This window comes from Pan troglodytes, chromosome X (assembly GCF_028858775.2).
Source record: "Pan troglodytes isolate AG18354 chromosome X, NHGRI_mPanTro3-v2.0_pri, whole genome shotgun sequence".
In the NCBI taxonomy this organism is placed as follows: Eukaryota; Metazoa; Chordata; class Mammalia; order Primates; family Hominidae; genus Pan; species Pan troglodytes.
Genome location: NC_072421.2, coordinates 42,219,053 through 42,237,824, shown reverse-complemented (window position 1 = coordinate 42,237,824; position 18,772 = coordinate 42,219,053). Strand labels below are relative to the sequence as shown.

At 38.2% G+C, this 18,772-nt stretch overlaps 1 protein-coding gene across 20 annotated transcripts in view; it reads left to right on the top strand.

The window, feature by feature from the left end:
* CASK (calcium/calmodulin dependent serine protein kinase) overlaps nt 1-18,772 on the top strand; it is a 409,365-nt gene that overhangs the window by 131,008 nt on the left and 259,585 nt on the right. For all 20 annotated transcript variants that reach the window (XM_016942916.3, XM_016942911.3, XM_016942915.3 and 17 more), the window contains exon 3: nt 6,435-6,540. In XM_016942916.3, coding sequence (XP_016798405.1) covers nt 6,435-6,540 — 106 coding nt within the window. The remainder of the gene's footprint in view (nt 1-6,434; nt 6,541-18,772) is intronic.

Sequence of the window (18,772 nt, the reverse complement as noted above, 5' to 3'; positions counted from 1 at the left end):
TACTTATTTTGTTATTAATATTTATTGAAATGAACACATTAGTACTTGTCCTAGTTCTTTCTATGACTAGATTAGAATATTCTTTATTTTGATTTTGAGTCCAGGTCAGCTCTTAGCGAATTTTGTTTAACTGTTGAATTTCTAACACAACCTAGACATTGTTTGGAAATGAATGAGAATACTTGTATATTTGTTAGGAAAAGCGCAGTATCTAGTTTCTGACTATCACTAGTTACAATGCAGCTGAAATAAGCCGGTTCTGTAACAGTCTTGATAGCCTGTCATTCAAGTCAGTATTACCATATTAGCACTATTGTGTGATTGGATCTTAGGATATATAAAAACTATGCAGACCCAGGTGTGATGTAAAGAGCAAAGGGCTTTGGTTATTAGTCCTGCTTCCTCCACTTACTAGCTGTGTGATTTATATCATTGAGCCCTGGACCTCAGTTTCTACCTCTGTAAAATGGGGAGATATATGTGCATATATATGTATGTGTATATGTACATGTATGTCATGCAGGGTTATTACAATAACAAATGAGGACTTATAGAGGGGCACTTTAAAGTCTCAAAGTTTGCATTAGATTAACAATAGTGAAGAAATTCCAGATTTAGTTATTAAATGATGGATTTGGGTTATTAAAAGAAGCTATAGGATTTCCTTCTGTGAAAGTATTTTTTAAAAACACATCTGTTTGAATTTAGATTCTTTTTGGAATGACTGACATTATAAATATCTGTAAGAATTACAGAACTCACAATCAGGAGAGGATAAGAATTAAAGCAAGTCAACTTATCTAGAGTGGCACCATTCCAATTTGGTAGACACTAGCCACATGCAGTTATTGAGCACTTAAAATGTGGCCAGACCAAATTGAGATTTGCTATAAGTGTAAAAGTACATGCTAGATCTCAGAGATATAGTACAAAAAAGTAACTTATTTTATTAATTTTAGTATGATTATATGTTGAAATAATACTTTGTATACATTGAATTGGATAAAATATGTTATTAAAATGAATTTTACCTGTTTCTTTTTACTTTTTTAATGTGGCTACTGGAAAATTTAAAATTATATGCATGGCTTACATTATACTTAAATTGGATGGTGTTGATCAAAATCTTTATTGAGCTAGGTGCAGTGGCTCACACCTGTAATCCTAACACTTTGGAAGTCCAAGGCAGGAAGATTGATTGAGGCCAGGAATTCGAGATCAACCCGGGCAACATAGCGAGACTCTGTCTCTATAAACTATTTAAAAATTAGCTGGGCGTGGTGGCTCGTGCTTGTAGCCCAGCTGCTCAGGAGGCTGAGGTGGGAGCATCCCTTGAGCCCAGGAGTTCAAGGTTACAGTGAGCTATGATCACACCACTGCACTCCAGCCTGAGCAACAGAATGAGACCCTAGCTCAAAAAAAAAAAAAATCCTTATTGAATGCTCTCGAGCAAACAAAATCTTAAATTTAGATCTTTTAAGTTCAGATACAGATAGAATGAAAAGTTCTAGTTCTTCAAGAAAAATAGTAGTAAAATAATACTTTACAGGAAAATCATTTTTAAAACAGACCACTTGAACCAGCTTCCCTAACTTTCCCTTACTTGACCAGTCTGATAGGCAGACCCTGGTGGGATACTTGCTTTACTATTGTTGGAGAGCCCAGACTTTTTAGGAAAATAATAGTCATTCTAATGCCATATGGCAGGTTGATTTCATTTAAGTTTCTAATTTGGGTTAGAAAATTAAATATTGCTACCTGTATTACTAGTTCCCCTTTTAAAGGGAAATAAATTGATAAAATAAATATAGGCACATAGTTAAATATAAGGACACTAAACACAGAAATAGATTAGTTTAAAATATTTTTAAAATTTCCTGAGAAATTACAAAAAAGAAAGTACAACTTAGCCATAAAAAGGAACAAAATAATGCCATTCACAGCAAGCTGGATGGAGTTGGAGACCATTATTCTTTTTTTTTTTTTTTTTAATCTGAGATGGAGTCTCCCTTTGTTGCCCTGGCTGGAATGCAGTGGCGTGATCTCGGCTCACTGCAACCTCCGCCTCCCAGGTTCAAGCAATTCTCCTGTCTCAGCCTCCCGAGTAGCTGGGACTACAGGTGCACGTCACTACACCCGGCTAATTTTTGTATTTTTAGTAGAGACGGGGTTTCACCATATTGGTCAGGCTGGTCTCGAACTCCTAACCTCAGGTGATCCACCTGCCTCAGCCTCCCAAAGTGCTGGGATTACAGGTGTGAGCCACTGCACCCAGCTGGAGACCATTATTCTAAGTGAAGTAACTCAGGAATGGAAAACCAAACACTGTATGTTCTCACTAGTATGTCAGAGCTGAGCTATGGGGACGCAAAGGCATAAGAATGACACGATGGACTTTGGGGGAAGGGTGGGAGGGGAGGTGAGGGATAAAGACTACACATTGGGTACAGTGTACACTGCTTGGGTGACGGGTGCACCAGAATCTCAGAAATCACCACTAAAGAACTTTTCCATGTAACTAAACACCACCCGTTCCACAAAAGCTATTGAAATTACAAGAAAAAATGTACTCATTAAAAAAAAAGAAAGTACAAAGGAGAGTGAAGAGAGGTACCAGTTACTAGTCTATAAACAAAACAATACTTCAAAATAGAGATGGTAACCCTGGGTCATGTCATTCACAGGTACATTTTGTGCTAACATCTGTAAGCAGTCAGATAATCACCACTTTAAACCATATTTTCATCACCTGCTTTCAAATTCCTTCCTACTTTGCCTCTAGAGTTGATTTGTAGGCAAATAGTGTTTTTAGTTTGCTATATCAGCGTGGACTTAATAGCACTTAATACATATATCTTTAATTCACATTCATATTTAGAAACAAACATTTTGAGTTTAATATTCGTGGAATCTATAGTTGGAATGGATATATTTGTGTTTTTAATTGTGCTATTTGAGCTATTTAATTTATACTTGAATTCAGGAAAACATGACCACAATTTTTCTAGATCATTGCCCTTATCATTTGAAATATATTTTTATGTTGCTAGTTTCATACTAGCAAATCAAGTCAAATCAGTGTTCTGACTTTAGTTCTGAAATGTCAGATCCGGTGACATTTAAATTGCTTTGAAGGCTGGCCCCCCAGCAATTCTGCCTTTATTTTGAGAGTGGGTAGGTGATAAGAGACTAGACCAAGGACTTGTTCAGCCATTTACCAAATCAAAATGTGAGGCTCAAATGGAGCCAAATGTGTGGCAGAAATGGAGCATCCATTTCTGCTTACAAACTTTCAGTATAACCAATGTATCACATAGCAAATGGTGAATGTGGAGATAAAAATACAATTTAGACTGGGCACAGTGGCTCATGCCTGTAATCCCAGCACTTTGAGAGGCCAAGGAGGGTGGATCACTTGAGGTCAGGAGTTCAAGACCAGCCTGGCCAACACGGTAAAACCCCATCTCCAGGTGCTAAAGTTGAACGAGCTGATGGATATGAACCACCAGTCCAAGAATCTGTTTAAAGTTCAGACTTAAAATAGTGGCAAATAAAAAGTCCTCATTTGTGATGGTTTGCTTCTGAAAGAAAAAAAAAAGTCTCTACTAAAAATGCAAAAAATTAGCCAGGCATGGTGGTGCACACCTGTAATCCCAGCTATTCAGGAGGCTGACGCAGGAGAATCTCTTGAACCTGGGAGGTGGAGGCTACAGTGAGCCATGATCACGCCACTGCATTCCAACCTGGGCAACAGAGCAAGACTCTGTCTCAAAAAAGGAAAAATACAATTTAGTTACATGAAAGAGGCAAAATAGAAAATAAACTGAAAATAAAGAGAAAATATCAGTTTTAATTGTGGCAAACACCAAATCTGTTTACTTCATGACTCCTGTGTCATAGGATAGAGTTAAAATCAGGCTTTTGATTAGAGAGGAATGGAAAGAGAAAAACTTAAGTTGAAAACAGAAGATATGAAAGGGTGAGTTCTAATAAAAATGGGAAGCTAGAGATAAACATAAAAATGAGTAATAAAAATTTTAAGCTTTTCCTAGAATTAGAAGGCAGAACACTCCTGGAGAGGAAAAATCTGTGCAGGCATGTGATTGATGTTGTCTGGCTCAGCCTGGCCCTCCAGCACACTTGTTAAAAGCTTTCCTCATGGTTATGACTTCCCAGCACAAACCCCACAGCTGCTTCACATCCTCCCCTCCTGCGGGGCCTTCCTAAGTACTTTTGGAGATGGAGGCATCTTTCCTGTGCCTCTGATCTCTTCCTTTGCAGTAAACACTGAGCCCCCAGCCCTGCCATGCTGGGCTCCACACATCCAGCTTCTCATTAGAATCTTAACACTGCCCTTTCCAACTGATTTGGTAGACTCTGCAGGTACCACATCACTTGTCACTGCCCCATTTCATTGACTCTAAGAAAGTCATTTGTAGAAGTTAGCAGTCAGCTTGCAGATGGTAGGACAAAGGCAGGACCAGCACCATATTTTCTGACTCCAGATCCTGTAGGCTTTTCCTCACTGCCACTTACAAACACACGGAGTGCTTCCTTTAAAAAAACAAACAAGTAAAACCTTCTCTTGACCCCGCTATTTCTTTCCTACTGTCAGATTCTTCTAATATGATCGTGTTCAAACCCAGCATGGCATTATTGGAAGGACTGCTGACTTTGGAATTGGGCAGGCCAGGGTTCAAAACCTACCCTCATGATAGCTGTGTGATCTTGAACACGTTTCTAAGCCTCAGTTTCTCCATCTGTAGAATACCTACCTCACAGTGTGGTTGGGACATCAAGTGACAGTGACTATATTAAGTACTTAGCCCAATGAGAGGTGTGATAATTTTAATTGATTATTACATAATTGTCTCTGGCATACTGACCTCAACCCTGACTCCTCCCCAAAAGTTGATCTTGCTCAGGATTCTCATTACCTTTTCTGGCTGAATCTTGTGGTCTTTTCTCAGCTTTCAGCCTTCTCCAGCTACTTACAACTTAATTTCCTCTATTCTCTTGATTTTCTTAATATTATTGATTCTTCCTTTCCTTGTGGCTTCTCTTTTGTCAAATTTTCTGACTTCTTTTTCTCATTCTACCCTTATGTAAGTCAATCTTCTAAGGTTCCATCTACGATCATTGCTCTGTTGACAAGACTAAGTTGAATTAATAAATCAGAAAGGAGATAATATTATCTATTTTGCTTTCTGCAGTACATCCTTAGCCTTGGTTCTTCCTTACCTGTCTCCCTTCTACTTTCTAATATAAAAATGTCACATTGGATTTTAGTCATCAGCAAACGGGTAAAGCCCCAGTGCTATTAGCACTGGATGGCTTTCATTATTCTATTCCATGTAGACATGGCAAGCGATTTCCATGCCCAAACTGTTTTGTATGATGATGATGATGATGATGATGATGATGATATTAACAACTTTGTTTTCCAAATAGTATTATAGAGTTTACACAGTAGTCTTACATACATTATTTGGATTTGTTCTTCAAAGTAACATTGTGAGGTAGGTAGAGTTTGGAATTATCCAACACTTTTTTTTTTTTTTTTTGAGACAGAGTTTCACTCTTTGTTGCCCAGGCTGGAGTGCAATGACGCGATCCTGGCTCACTGCAACTTCTGCCTCCCGAGTTCAAGTGATTCTCCTGCCTCAGCCTCCCGAGTAGCAGGGATTACAGGTGCCCGCCACCATGCCCAGCTAATTTTTTACATTTTTAGTAGAGATGGGATTTCACCATGTTGGCCAGGCTTGTCTCAAACTCCTGACCTGAAGTGATCCACCTGTCTCGGCCTCCCAAAGTGCTGGGATTACAGGTGCAAGCCACCACGCCTGGCCCCAGCACATTTTATAAATGATATTTTAAAAATTCTGACTTTGACTCTAGGAGTAGTGCCTTTTCTGTTTAAACCATACTATTTTTTGTTCCCTATTCCGTATAACTTCCCTGATAGGTCTATAAATGCTAGATTTTAGGCTAAAGAATAGACAACATATTTTTATTTTATTTAGGGAAAACTAAGAAAAAGAGGTAAAAATCAAAACAGTAAATTGAGTTATTAGTTTATTAGCAGATCAAGGAAGAGTTACAAATTTGGAGGCTAAGATTTTATTAGAAGAGTTGGGGAAAGTATTTGTGGTTTTTTTTTTTTTTTTGCTTTTGGGGAAAGTATTAAGAAATGTGTACTTTTTTTATTAAAAGCTCACTCTATACTGTATATAGATTTAAGCTTGCAAAAAATATGAAAAGCTATAGTCAAAGATTTTAAAGGGTAAAAAGTTAAGCTAAGTTTAAATGGGGGATTTCATCTCTCTAGTTAGAGAAGTATCCATGTTACCATAGATCACATCCATTCATTCATCATTTACTCTAATTGTCTTTTGTTCCTACCTAATGAAGTATGCTGTATGTTTGTTTTACAGATCTAAAGCGGGAAGCCAGTATCTGTCATATGCTGAAACATCCACACATTGTAGAGTTATTGGAGACATATAGCTCAGATGGAATGCTTTACATGGTTTTCGAATTGTGAGTGTGTATTTTAATTCTTAAATGGTAAAACTTTAAGCAGTGTTGGTGTTGGATAATGCTAACACTTTTCTCTTGAAATTTAGCAGTAGTTGTGAACTTATCTGTTCAGAAAGACCTAAAGTCACAAGAAAAAAGGATTATGTCATCATAAGGTTTACAGTGGCAAAGGAAGCAAAAGCTGGGCATATTCAGTTACTCTTCATGCTTTCAGCATGCTTCAGAGAAGAGACTCCAAAAGGAAATTGAGTTCAGAGGAATAGGAGGACCCCAAAATATAAACTTCTGACCAGTAGAAGTCTTAGTGAAGAAGAGTAGGATGAAAGTGGAGGCATCCATGTAGCAAGACTCTTGGCAACTAAAAACAAGTAACGACAGACTTAGTTCCTCTTTTGATATAATCACCATATGGCATATAAGGGCAATTTTATAGATCACAGTGTATCTTGATTTCAATAAGTCACTCGATATGTCTGTCACAGACATTTTGTTGGTAAGATGGAGAATTGTGAGCTAAGGATAGTACAACTGGGTCATCCAGCTCTGGTCGGATGATTGTGTCCAAAGAGATTATATAAAGCTTTATAGGACAGCATCCTACAGGGTTTTATCTTTGATCCTATTCTGTTCAAAGTTGTAATCAGGCCGGGAGTGGTGACTCATGCCTGTAATCTCAGTGCTTTGAGAGTCTGAAGCAGGGAGGATTCATTGAGGCCAGGAGTTCGAGACCAGCCTGGGAAACATACCAAAACCTATCTCTATTTTTTTCTAAAAAAAAAAAAGGTTGTAATCAGTGACTTTGATTAGGAAAAAAAACAGAAGATACACTTGCTAAATATTCAAAAGATACCAAGGTCAGAGGTTATATTCATTACCTATTGCTTCATAACAAAATGCCCCAAAATGTAATGGCTTAAAACAACATACATTTATTATCTCAGTCTCTGTGCATCAGGAATGTGTGTTCCAACTTAGCAGGGTCCTCTGGCTCTGGGTCTCTCACAAGGTGATAATAAAGCTGTTGGCCAGAGCTGAAGTCATTTTGAGGCTCCACTACAATGTGGATCTGCTTCCAAGCTCACTCACATGATTGTTGGCAGTCTTACCTTCCTCACAGGCTACTGGACTGAGAGCCACAATTCCTTAAGAGCTGTTGGCCCAAGCCTCCCTTGGTTCCTTGTCCGTTGGGCCTCTCCATAGAGCAGCTTCCAGCATGGCAGCTGGCTTCATCAGAGCAAGCAAGAGGACAAGTGAGAGTATGAGCAAGACAGAAGTCACAGTCTCGTAACCTAATCTCCAAAATTACACACCATCACTTCTGCAGTTAGAAATGAGTCACTAGATCCAGCCTATACACAAGGGGGATGGGATTATACCAGGGCCTGAATATCAGGAGGTGAGGATCACTGGGAGGCATTTCACAAGTTGCCCCCTACAAAGGGCTAGCTAACATATTGGCTGTCTACATCAAAATTCAAAAATATTTTTACAAGTTTGTAGCAAAGGAGCTGAAACAAAGAAGGTGAAATTTAAGACCAGTTAATGTTAACTCCTTCATTCAAATATGAGTAAGTGCAAGATCAGTGTGAATTTAGTTGTGATTATGTGAAAAAAGATGTAAACATTTTAGTTATTGTTTGCAACAGCTTAAAAAGTGCTGAATGGAAGGTTATGCTATATTAATTAGGAGTATATAGTATTCAGAACAAAGTCATACTCCCTCCGTTCACCCTGGACCATTCATAGTAAGCAGGACACTGGAATGTCTGCAGAATAGGATAACCAGAATGGAAAGGAGCCTGAAAATTGTGTCATAGAGACACAGCCTTCAAAATCTTTTCTGGCAAACCTGCTAAAAGAATTTTGAGGCCAGGCGTGGTGGCTCATGCCTATAATCCGAGCACCTTGGGAGGCCAAGGCAGGCGGATTGCTTGAGCTCAGGAGTTCAAGACCAGCGTGGGCAACATGGCGAAACCCTGTCTCTACAAAAAATACAAAAACTAGGTGGGCATGGTGGCACACGCCTGTAGTCCCAGTTACTTGGGAGGCTGAGGTTGGAGAATCACCTGAGCCTGGGAAGTCAAGGCTCTAGTGAGCCATGATTGCACCACTGTACTCTAGCCTGGGCAACAGAACAAGACCCTGCCTCAAAAAAAAAAAAAAAAAGAATTTTGAAAAACGTATGTACCCCTTCACATATTTTTTAGGTTGATATATAAAAACTTTTACTGTGAGAATATAATTCTCAGTATCTTGAATATTCTTTTAAATATGTTTTGTTTGTTTGTTTTTTTGAACAGAGTCTCACTCTGTCACCCAGGCTGGAGTGCAGTGGCGCAATCTCGGCTCACTGCAACCTCCGCCTCCTGGGTTCAAGCAATTCTCCTGCCTCAGCCTCCCGAATAGCTGGGACTACAGGCACGTGCCACCATGCCCGGCTAATTTTTGTATTATTTAGTAGAGATAGGTTTCACCAAGTTGGCCAGGCTGGTCTCGAACTCCTGACCTTGTGATCTGCCCGCCTCGGCCTCCCAAAGTGCTGGGATTACAGGCATGAGCCACCACGCCCAGCCTTAAATATATTTTCTACACAACTGTAGAATTGCCTGTTTATCTCATTCACTGTATGGAAAATGTCTGCTATGTGACCTACATGGCAATGCTAGTCCTTATTGTCAAATCACTCAGCCAAATCAGACTCATTTGTCAGGGAAAAAAAAAATCTGACTTCATTTTTCAAACAAAATTAAAGTGTTAAATGGACATCCCTGTGACACTCATCTTAGTATTGATTTTGAATTCTTTAAACAGCTTACCATGAATATATTGCCTGGATAAAGTAAGGTGGAACCTCCCTTTTTTTCTCAAACTCTCTTTGTTTTGCTTTCAAAGGTCTTTCCCTCCCTCAGGGGCTGTGCATTTCCCAGCCATCTCTTTGAAGTTAGGCTTTTTGGGTTGGAGGAGTAGTTTGCCTTTTGGATGGGTAACTGGAGATGTGGAGATGGGTGATTGTAGTTGTGGAGATGTAAAAGAAAAACCAGCAGACCACAGACTTGTTTACAAACAGACAAAATTATGGAAAATGAAGATATGGAAATTGATTGCCTTAAAAATATCCTAGTTCATGTGTCTCCTGGAAGGACTTTGAGTATTCCTGGAGATACCCAAATCCTAGGTTGAAGACCACTGGCCTAGAAGAGCTGTTGAAAAGACTGGGAGGCTTTGGTTATCCACGAATGTATTCGTTTCATTATTCTGCTAGAAGAGTCCCCAAAGCAGAAGCCCATAGATAGAACATAATCAATGTCCACAGTTACTTGAAAGATTGTCATATGTAAGACTATATGCTTATTCAGTGTGGCATCAGAGGCTGTAACTAGAATCAACAAGTGGCAGACGTCACCTCTAACTAAAGAAGACCTTTTTGATGATTAAACTTACTCCATGAATGAAGCAGCCTGTCTCACAGACTATGTAGTTTCTCACTAGAAGCACTCAGGTTGAAGCTGGATCCTTCCAAGGGGCCTGAAGATAAGGTTTTAATTTTGGACTAGAGATGGCCTCTAACATCCCTTCTAATTTTAAGATATTGTAATTTTTTTTTTTTTTTGAGACAGAGTCTTGCTCTGTTGTCCAGGCTGGCGTGCAGCGGGGCGATCTTGGCTCACTGCAACCTCCGTCTCCCAGGTTCAAGCGATTCTCCTCCCTCAGCCTCCCAGGCACATGTCACCACGCCTGGCTAATTTTTGTATTTTTTCACCATGTTGGCCAGGCTGGTCTCGAACTCCTGACCTCAGGTGATCTGCCCGCCTTGGCCTCCCAAAGTGCTGGGATTACAGGCTTGAGCCACTGTGCCCGGCCAAGATATTATAATTCTTTTAAAATTACTTATCTGGTTTAATTTTATTCTTTATTCAAGAAATATATTTCTGTCTGTATGTTTACTTTCTGAGAAAACTAAAAACAAGTTGGGTTTGTTTTTTGTTGTTTTTGTTGTTGTTTTTGTTTTTAACAGTCTCACTCTGTCGCCCAGGCTGGAGTGCAGTGGCGCCATCTTGGCTCACTTCAGCCTCCACCTCCTGGGTTCAAGCGATTCTTTGCCTCAGCTTCCCATGTAGCTGGGACTACAGGCGCATGCCACCACGCCTGGCTAATTTTTGTATTTTTTGAAGAGACGGTGTTTCATCATGTTGGCCAGGCTGGTCTCACACCCCTGGCCTCAAGTGATCAACCCCTCAGCCTCCCAAAGTTCTGGAATTACAGGTGTGAGCCACCACGCCCAGCCTCCTAAAAAGCAAGTTTTACATACTATATAAAGTAATGATCACAGAAAGCAAATTTTAAAAATTCACTTAAATTTCACCATGTATGCTAATTGTATCAAAGGGGACTTAGTGACAGTGTAGTAGAGAAAAAACGATCTTTGGTTTCCTAAAACCTGGGTTAACATCCCAGCTCTGTCACTTTTACTAATTATGTGAGGTTGGCCAAGTTTTATAAGTTCCCTGAGCCTCAGTTTGCTTACCTTCAGAATCTTCCTAAGATTATGAGAACTAGATGAGAAACTGTATGTGACTTCCCTTTGTAAGTGGTGAAGTGCTTTTTAACTATAAAGTATTATTTCCAGTGGCTTTAACAGGATAGTTTTAGTCCCTCATTGTTGAAGTAGTCTGTATGGGATTTTATGTAACTAATTTTGTATGTTGTGATGGAAATAATTCATGGTTGGCTGTATATCGAGATGAGACCTGGTTAAATTGGATATTTTCCAGTGACCTGATCCCAGTGTTAACCCAAATCACTAGAACATGGCCTTATGTTTTCTTTTCTTTTGTTTTCTTTTTTTTTTTTTTAACAGTGTAATTGTGGAAAATTTCAAATGAAAAGAGAGAATAGTATAATAAACCCCAGCATACTGGTCACCAAGCTTCAATAGTTATCAAAACATTTTGCCATTCCTATTCTGTTCCTCCTGATGTCTTTTTCTCCCGTGGAGATTTCTAAAGCACTATAATTTCACCTATAAATAATCTCGTTTGTATTTCTAACAGATAAGGATTTTTTAAATGATCATATTATTATTATACCTAACAAAATCAACAATAATTCCTTAATATCATGTCATGATCAGTTGATACTCAGTTTTCCCTGATTGAACATGAATTTTAACTGACAGATTTCTGAATTTAGAATTGTTTTATTAGCTCTAGGGACCTGAAAGTAGATTATAAATTCAGTTAAAATAACTTAGTTATTTCTCAAAAGGGCCAGAAACAAACTAGAAATAGAAAATTGTTCTTTTGTATCATTGTTTTGTAAATTCACCTCAACAATTGGCCTTGCCCAGGTTTTTGCATCCTCCTTATCTCCTGGGTTTCAAACAAACCAAAAATATCGATTACTCTAAGATTTAAAGTCATGTGGAGCAAAAAACAAAGCCAATGCACTTGTGTATAGTTCCACCTACTGGCTAGGTGAGAGATTGCTTCTATAGCTGCTACGTAGACTAAGCTACTCCAGAATTGCCCTCATGTTTCTGGCAATAGATGTAATTACCCCTGGTATTTAGGGGCTCATTGCTCAGGTTATGGGTTATCTGGATGCTTTTTACAGTTTTTGTAACATGACACCCATACAGTGTAGACAATGAAAGGCAAAAAAATAAAATAAAATTAAGTCAGTTAGTTTTGTTGTTTGTTGGCTACTTAGAAGCAGCATTTATCATTTTGGTGGAGAAAAGGCTAGACAAAACAACATATTTGGATTATGAGTGAGTTTCTTAATATGGTGTCCATATCTGTCTTTGCCACAGACTATGTATAACCAACACTCCTTTTCTTCTTCCTAAACTGAAGTCATGAAATTATATGGCCCGAGAATGTTGTTTATCGTGTTAGAAAATCCTTAGAACTAGTTGATGGCTGGGCTCAGTGGCTTATGCCTATAATCCCAGCAGTTTGGGAGGCCAAGGCAGGAGGATCACCCAGGGGTTTGAGACCAGCCTGGGCAATATAGTGAGACCTCATCTCTACGAAAAAATTTTAAAAATTAGCCAAGCATGGTGGCACACACCTGTAGTCCCAGCTACTTGGGAGGCTGAGGTGGGAGAATTACTTGAGCCACAGAGGCAGAAATTGCAGTGAACCAAGATCATGCCACTGTACTCCAGTGTGGGCAACAAAGTGAGACCCTGTCTCAAAAATAATAAGCTGGACTTGGTGGCTTACACCTGTAATCCCAGCAGTTTGGGAGGCTAAGGTAGGCGGATCACTTGAGGTCAGGAGTTTGAGACTAGCCTGGCCAACATGGCAAAACCCCGTCTCTACTAAAAATACAAAAATTAGCCGGGTGTGGTGGCACACACCTGTAATCCCAGCTACTCGGGAGGCTGAGGCAGGAGAATCACTGGAACGAGAAAGCAGAGGTTGCAGTGAGCCAAGATAGCGCCACTGCACTCCAGCCTGGGTTACAGAGCAAGACTCTGTCTCTAAAAATAAAATAATAATAATAATAATAATAATAATAATAGATATCTACTTAATCACAAATGGTTTATAAGTTTAAAGCATGCTTAAAAACAGAGACTCACAAAACCAGAATTTTAGATATGGAAAAGATTAGATTAGTAAATTTCAAATTTTAGGTTAGAAAATCCGGTATAAAACTTGTTAAACAAGCAGGTACCCAGGTCCCACCTCTAGACATTCACTTTTGCAGATGTGAGTTCTGATCGGGCAGGTCAAGAGATGATTGACCTTTAAAATAGGGGTAATACAACGTAAAGGCTATATCGTCATTGTCCCAACACACACAGTAGTTTTGTAGACATCTGCATATATTTGCACATCCATTACTTTGGGATTACACTTAAATTTGAACCTGTCTGTAGCAATTTGCTGAAACATATTTTAAATACAGGTTCAGTTTTGAAGACAGGCTGAGTTGGGTTATCCCCACAAGTTAAATATTTATTTCTAAGTGACACATTTGGGCTTGTCTTTAGTAGTATCTGGTACTTGAGTTAAGCTGTAAATCCTAAATTGGCTGGCCAAGGAATTTTAATTACCTTATTACAGAGCGATTACATATACCACGGGGAGACTTTTACAATAATTAAATATTGATTTAAAACACATCCGACATGATGTGTATCTTTTAAAATAATTTTTTTGTATCTTTTAAATTTTTTATCTTTAATATTCTTATCTTTTATATCTTTAATTTTTTTGTATCTTTTAAAATAATATTAGCAGTTTGTGTTTTTGTAGCTCACAAAGGCGATAAACTGAAAGCTCTTTTTTTATTATTTTTTTTTTGGTCTAGTATTTATGCCTGGGAAAGGGAGTGTTTGTGAAATTTATTTATACTGATAGAGTGGAACTGATTACTACTTACCAGCAAACTTGCTGCTTGAGGGAAAAATATGTTTGTCTCATACCAAGCAATAAATATCTGTACTGTAGCATTTTAATCTATTTGAAGATTTGCTCATATTTTCATAGCTAGTCTTATATAATCTATTTTGATTTTTTTCTTTTTATGTGTGATGATATAAATTGCTATTTGTTCTTTCAGCAAAGTAAACATCTCTTTTGACTCACAGTATCAAAATGTTTAGTTGATTTTAGTTTTGCAAACTGTGTGTCAGGGATCCCCAAGACCACCCCCAGGCTTGATGATTCACTAAGAAAACTCAAAGGACTCAGCATATAGTCATATTCACAGCTATGATTTATTATAGCTAAAGGATATAAAGAGAAATCAGCAAAAGGTAAAGATACATTAGCTGAAGTCCAGGGAAAACCAGGCACAAGCTTTCAAGGGTCTCCCCAGCAATGAGTTGTGACAACACATGTGAAATGGTGCCAACTAGGGAAGCTTATTAGAGACTCTGCCCTGGGTTTTTATTGGGGGCTGGTCACATAGGCATCTTCCACTTGGCACTTAACCAAATTCCAGACTCCCAGAAAGAAAGCAGGTGTTCAGCATAAATCACATTGTTAGCACAAACAGTTTAGACACAGTGAGTCAGTCTTTTCAGTTAGGAATGTAGAGGACCGTCCTGAAATCCAAGTTCCCAGATAAACCTCTCAAGGGCCAACCTTAGTAGGCCTTTCAAGCCTTTTATGAGATAGTAGTTTAGGCCTGCTATATTAACTCTTCTGCACAAACTAAAATAGAGATAAATAGAAGAAGGGTTTTAAAAGAGCTGATATAAACTCCTGGATCTGCAAACAAAATATAATTGACTGTAAAGATAATGACAGGGTTTGGAGTTTGGGGTTTTTTTTTTTTCTTTTTAACTGTAAATACAGTGTCATTTTTATATCTGTTAAAAAAAATTTAGGTGGTCAGATTTTTGTATAAAACAAATCCTGGATTGGGATGTTACAGTATAGAACAGATTTTAAACTTTGAATGCTATATGAGAAAATAAACTGTATTCAGATGCTACTGTCTTAGAAATACATTTGAAATTGTCACTCCGATAACTTTTCGTCTATGACAACTAATCTTCAAGCCACTAAAATAATTTTGAATAAATTTGTGTACATATAAAATATGAAGAAAATTCAGTTAATTTTCTGTTATTTAAAAGAAGTATAGTTTGTTCATTTAAAAATAAAAGTTATTGGCCAGGCACGGTGGCTCACACCTGTAATCCCAGCACTTTGGGAGGCCAAGGCGGGCGGATCACTTGAGGTCAGAAGTTTGAGACTACCCTGGCCAACATGGTGAAACCCCATCACTACTAAAAATACAAAAATTAGCCAGGCGTGGTGGCGGGCGCCTGTAATCCTAGCTACTCGGGAGGCTGAGGCAGGAGAATCACTTGAACCTGGGAGGCAGAAGTTGCAGTGAGCCGAGATCGCACCACTGCACTCCAGCCTGGGCGATAGAGCGAGACTCAGTCTTGAAAAAAAAAAAAATTCTTAGTGTACAACCTTTGCCATATACATAACTTGTAAAAATTTAGAAATTACAGAAAATTTTGACAAAAAATAATGTCTTAATTTTGTTATAAAAATTGTAACAGAAATAAATGTCATTCACAAACATTTTGGATCATTTCCTTCTATTGGAAGCATTTTGCTATACCATTAAATATTTTTTGGATACAATATTTTAATGACTTCATTAAGACATCTAAATGTGTGCATGTGCCATGTTTAATAAATTCCCTGTAGTTCAACATTAACATTGTTTTTCCCTATTAGAAATAATTTATAATTAATATCTTGTACATAATTACTTGTTCATGCCCCTTGATTGCTTTGTTTCCTCAGAATACATTTCTGAAAGTAGAATAACTGGGTAAAAGAGTATATGAATACGTACAAATACATACATCATACTTAGATTTAACCTTTTTCTCAGTACAATGCCTCACATTTTGAAAAATACATTCACATAAATATACAACTTAAAGAATTATTGTAGAAGTGAACAACCATGTAACTATAACCCAAGTCAAGAAATTTTAAAACTGCCAGTACCTCAACAGCCCCTGAATTCCCCTTTCTCATGATAATCCCCTTCTTCTCTCAGAAATAACTAATCTGGACTTCACTTCTGTGCTTTTATATCCCTAGCATCAAAATAGGAATTCTCAGAATTCTCAAATAATAAAGTTCACTGTCGTCTGCTAAAATCTATTTTTTTTTTTTTTTTGAGACGATGTCTCGCTCTGTCGCCCAGGCTGGAGTGCAATGCTGTATCAGCTCACTGCAACCTCCGCCCCCTGGATTCAAGCAATTCTCGTGCCTCAGCCTCCCAAGTAGCTGGGACTACAGGCATGCACCACCACGCCCGGCTGATTTTTGTATTTTTAGTAGAGACAGGGTTTCACCATGTTGGCTAGGCTGGTCTCAAACTCCTGACCTCAAGTGATCCACCCGCCTCTGCCTCCTAAAGTGCTGGGATTACAGGCATGAGCCACCACGCCTGGCCTAAAATCTTTATTTGAATGGAATCCTACAGTATATACTCTATTTTTGGTCTCTGAGATTCATCTGGTTGCTTTGTGCAGCTGTTCCTTTATTTTATTGCTGTGTAGTATTGCAGTGAACACACTTGCACTATTTATTCATTTTAATGCTAATGAGTATTTGGGTGATTCCCAGATTTCACTATTTTGTAGAGCAGATCCTTCCACGTTGTTCTTCCGCCATGTTTTAAGGGATGTACTTGTCTGCATTTCTCATATACATTTTAGAATGAGGTTGTCAATTTCCACCAAAACAAAAAAACTATTGAGATTTTTGTCTTGAATTACTATATCAAATCTTGATAGCAATTTGAGAATAATTGACATGTTTACAGTGTTGAATCATCCAATTCGTGAACATAGTGTCTATCTTCCCATTTATTTAGCTCTTTGATTTCTTGCAATAAAGTTTTATATGTTCCTCTGTAGAGGTTGTGTACATCTGTATTAGATTTATGTATTGTCATATTTATTCTTAGGTATTTTGTTTTTAGGGTAAGTCAGTTTCTCTCATTCTCCCTTCTCTTTCCCTTTCCTTGTACTAACTTTGTGTTCCTATTCATCAGGCTTCATTAATTCCAACAATTAATCTGTAGAATCATTTGGATTTTCTCCATACATAATCATATCATCTGTGTATAAGGAGGATTTGATTTGCCCTTTCCAACTTTTTTACATCTTTTCTTGCCTTTATTACAATGGATAAAACATTCAGGGCAGTGGTGATGGCAGTTATCTCTACTTATTTCTGATCTTAGAGTTTGCTAAGCATGAATGGATCATGAATTTTATCAAATGTCTTTTTTCTGCATATGCAGTCATGCATCCTATAATGATATTTCAGTCAACAACAGACTGCATATACATGGGTGCTCTCATAAGAGTATAATGGAGCTGAAAAATTCCTATCGACTAGTGGTATCATAGCTGTCATAACATAATAGCTCAACACATTACTCACATGTTTGTGGTGATGCTGCTATAAACAAGCCTGTGCTAGCAGTCATATAAAAGTATAACACATACAATTATATACAGCACACAATACTTGATAATGATAATAAATAACTATGTTACTGGTTTATGTATTTACTATACTTTTTTTGTTGTTTTGTTTTTATTTTAATTTTATTTATTATTATTATACTTTAAGTTTTAGGGTACATGTGCACAATGTGCAGGTTAGTTACATATGTATACATGTGCCATGCTGGTGCGCTGCACCCACTAACTCGTCATCTAGCATTAGGTGTATCTCCCAGTGCTATCCCTCCCCCCTCCCCCCACCCCACAACAGTCCCCACAGTGTGATGTTCCCCTTCCTGTGTCCATGTGTTCTCATTGCTCAATTCCCACCTATGAGTGAGAATATGCGGTGTTTGGTTTTTTGTTCTTGCGATAGTTTACTGAGAATGATGATTTCCAATTTCATCCATATCCCTACAAAGGACATGAACTCATCCTTTTTTATGGCTGCATAGTATTCCATGGTGTATATGTGCCACATTTTCTTAATCCAGTCTATCATTGTTGGACATTTGGGTTGGTTCCAAGTCTTTGCTATTGGGAATAATGCCTCAATAAACATACGTGTGCATGTGTCTTTATAGCAGCATGATTTATAGTCCTTTGGGTATATACCCAGTAATGGAGTGGCTGGGTCAAATGGTATTTCTAGTTCTAGATCCCTGAGGAATCGCCACACTGACTTCCACAATGGTTGAACTAGTTTACAGTCCTACCAACAGTGTAAGTGTTCCTATTTCTCCACATCCTCTCCAGCACCTCTTGTTTCATGACTTTTTAATGATTGCCATTCTAACTGGTGTGAAATGGTATCTCATTGTGGTTTTGATTGGCATTTCTCTGATGGCCAGTGATGGTGAGCATTTTTTCATGTGTTTTTTGGCTGCATAAATGTCTTCTTTTGAGAAGTGTCTGTTCATGTCCTTTGCCCACTTTTTTGATGGGGTTGTTTGTTTTTTTCTTGTAAATTTGTTTGAGTTCATTGTAGATTCTGGATATTAGCCCTTTGTCAGATGAGTAGGTTGCGAAAATTTTCTCCCATTTTGTAGGTTGCCTGTTCACTCTGATGGTATTTTCTTTTGCTGTGCAGAAGCTCTTCAGTTTAATTAGATCCCATTTGTCAATTTTGGCTTTTGTTGCCATTGCCAATGGAACAGAACAGAGCCCTCAGAAATAACGCCGCATATCTACAACTATCTGATCTTTGACAAACCTGAG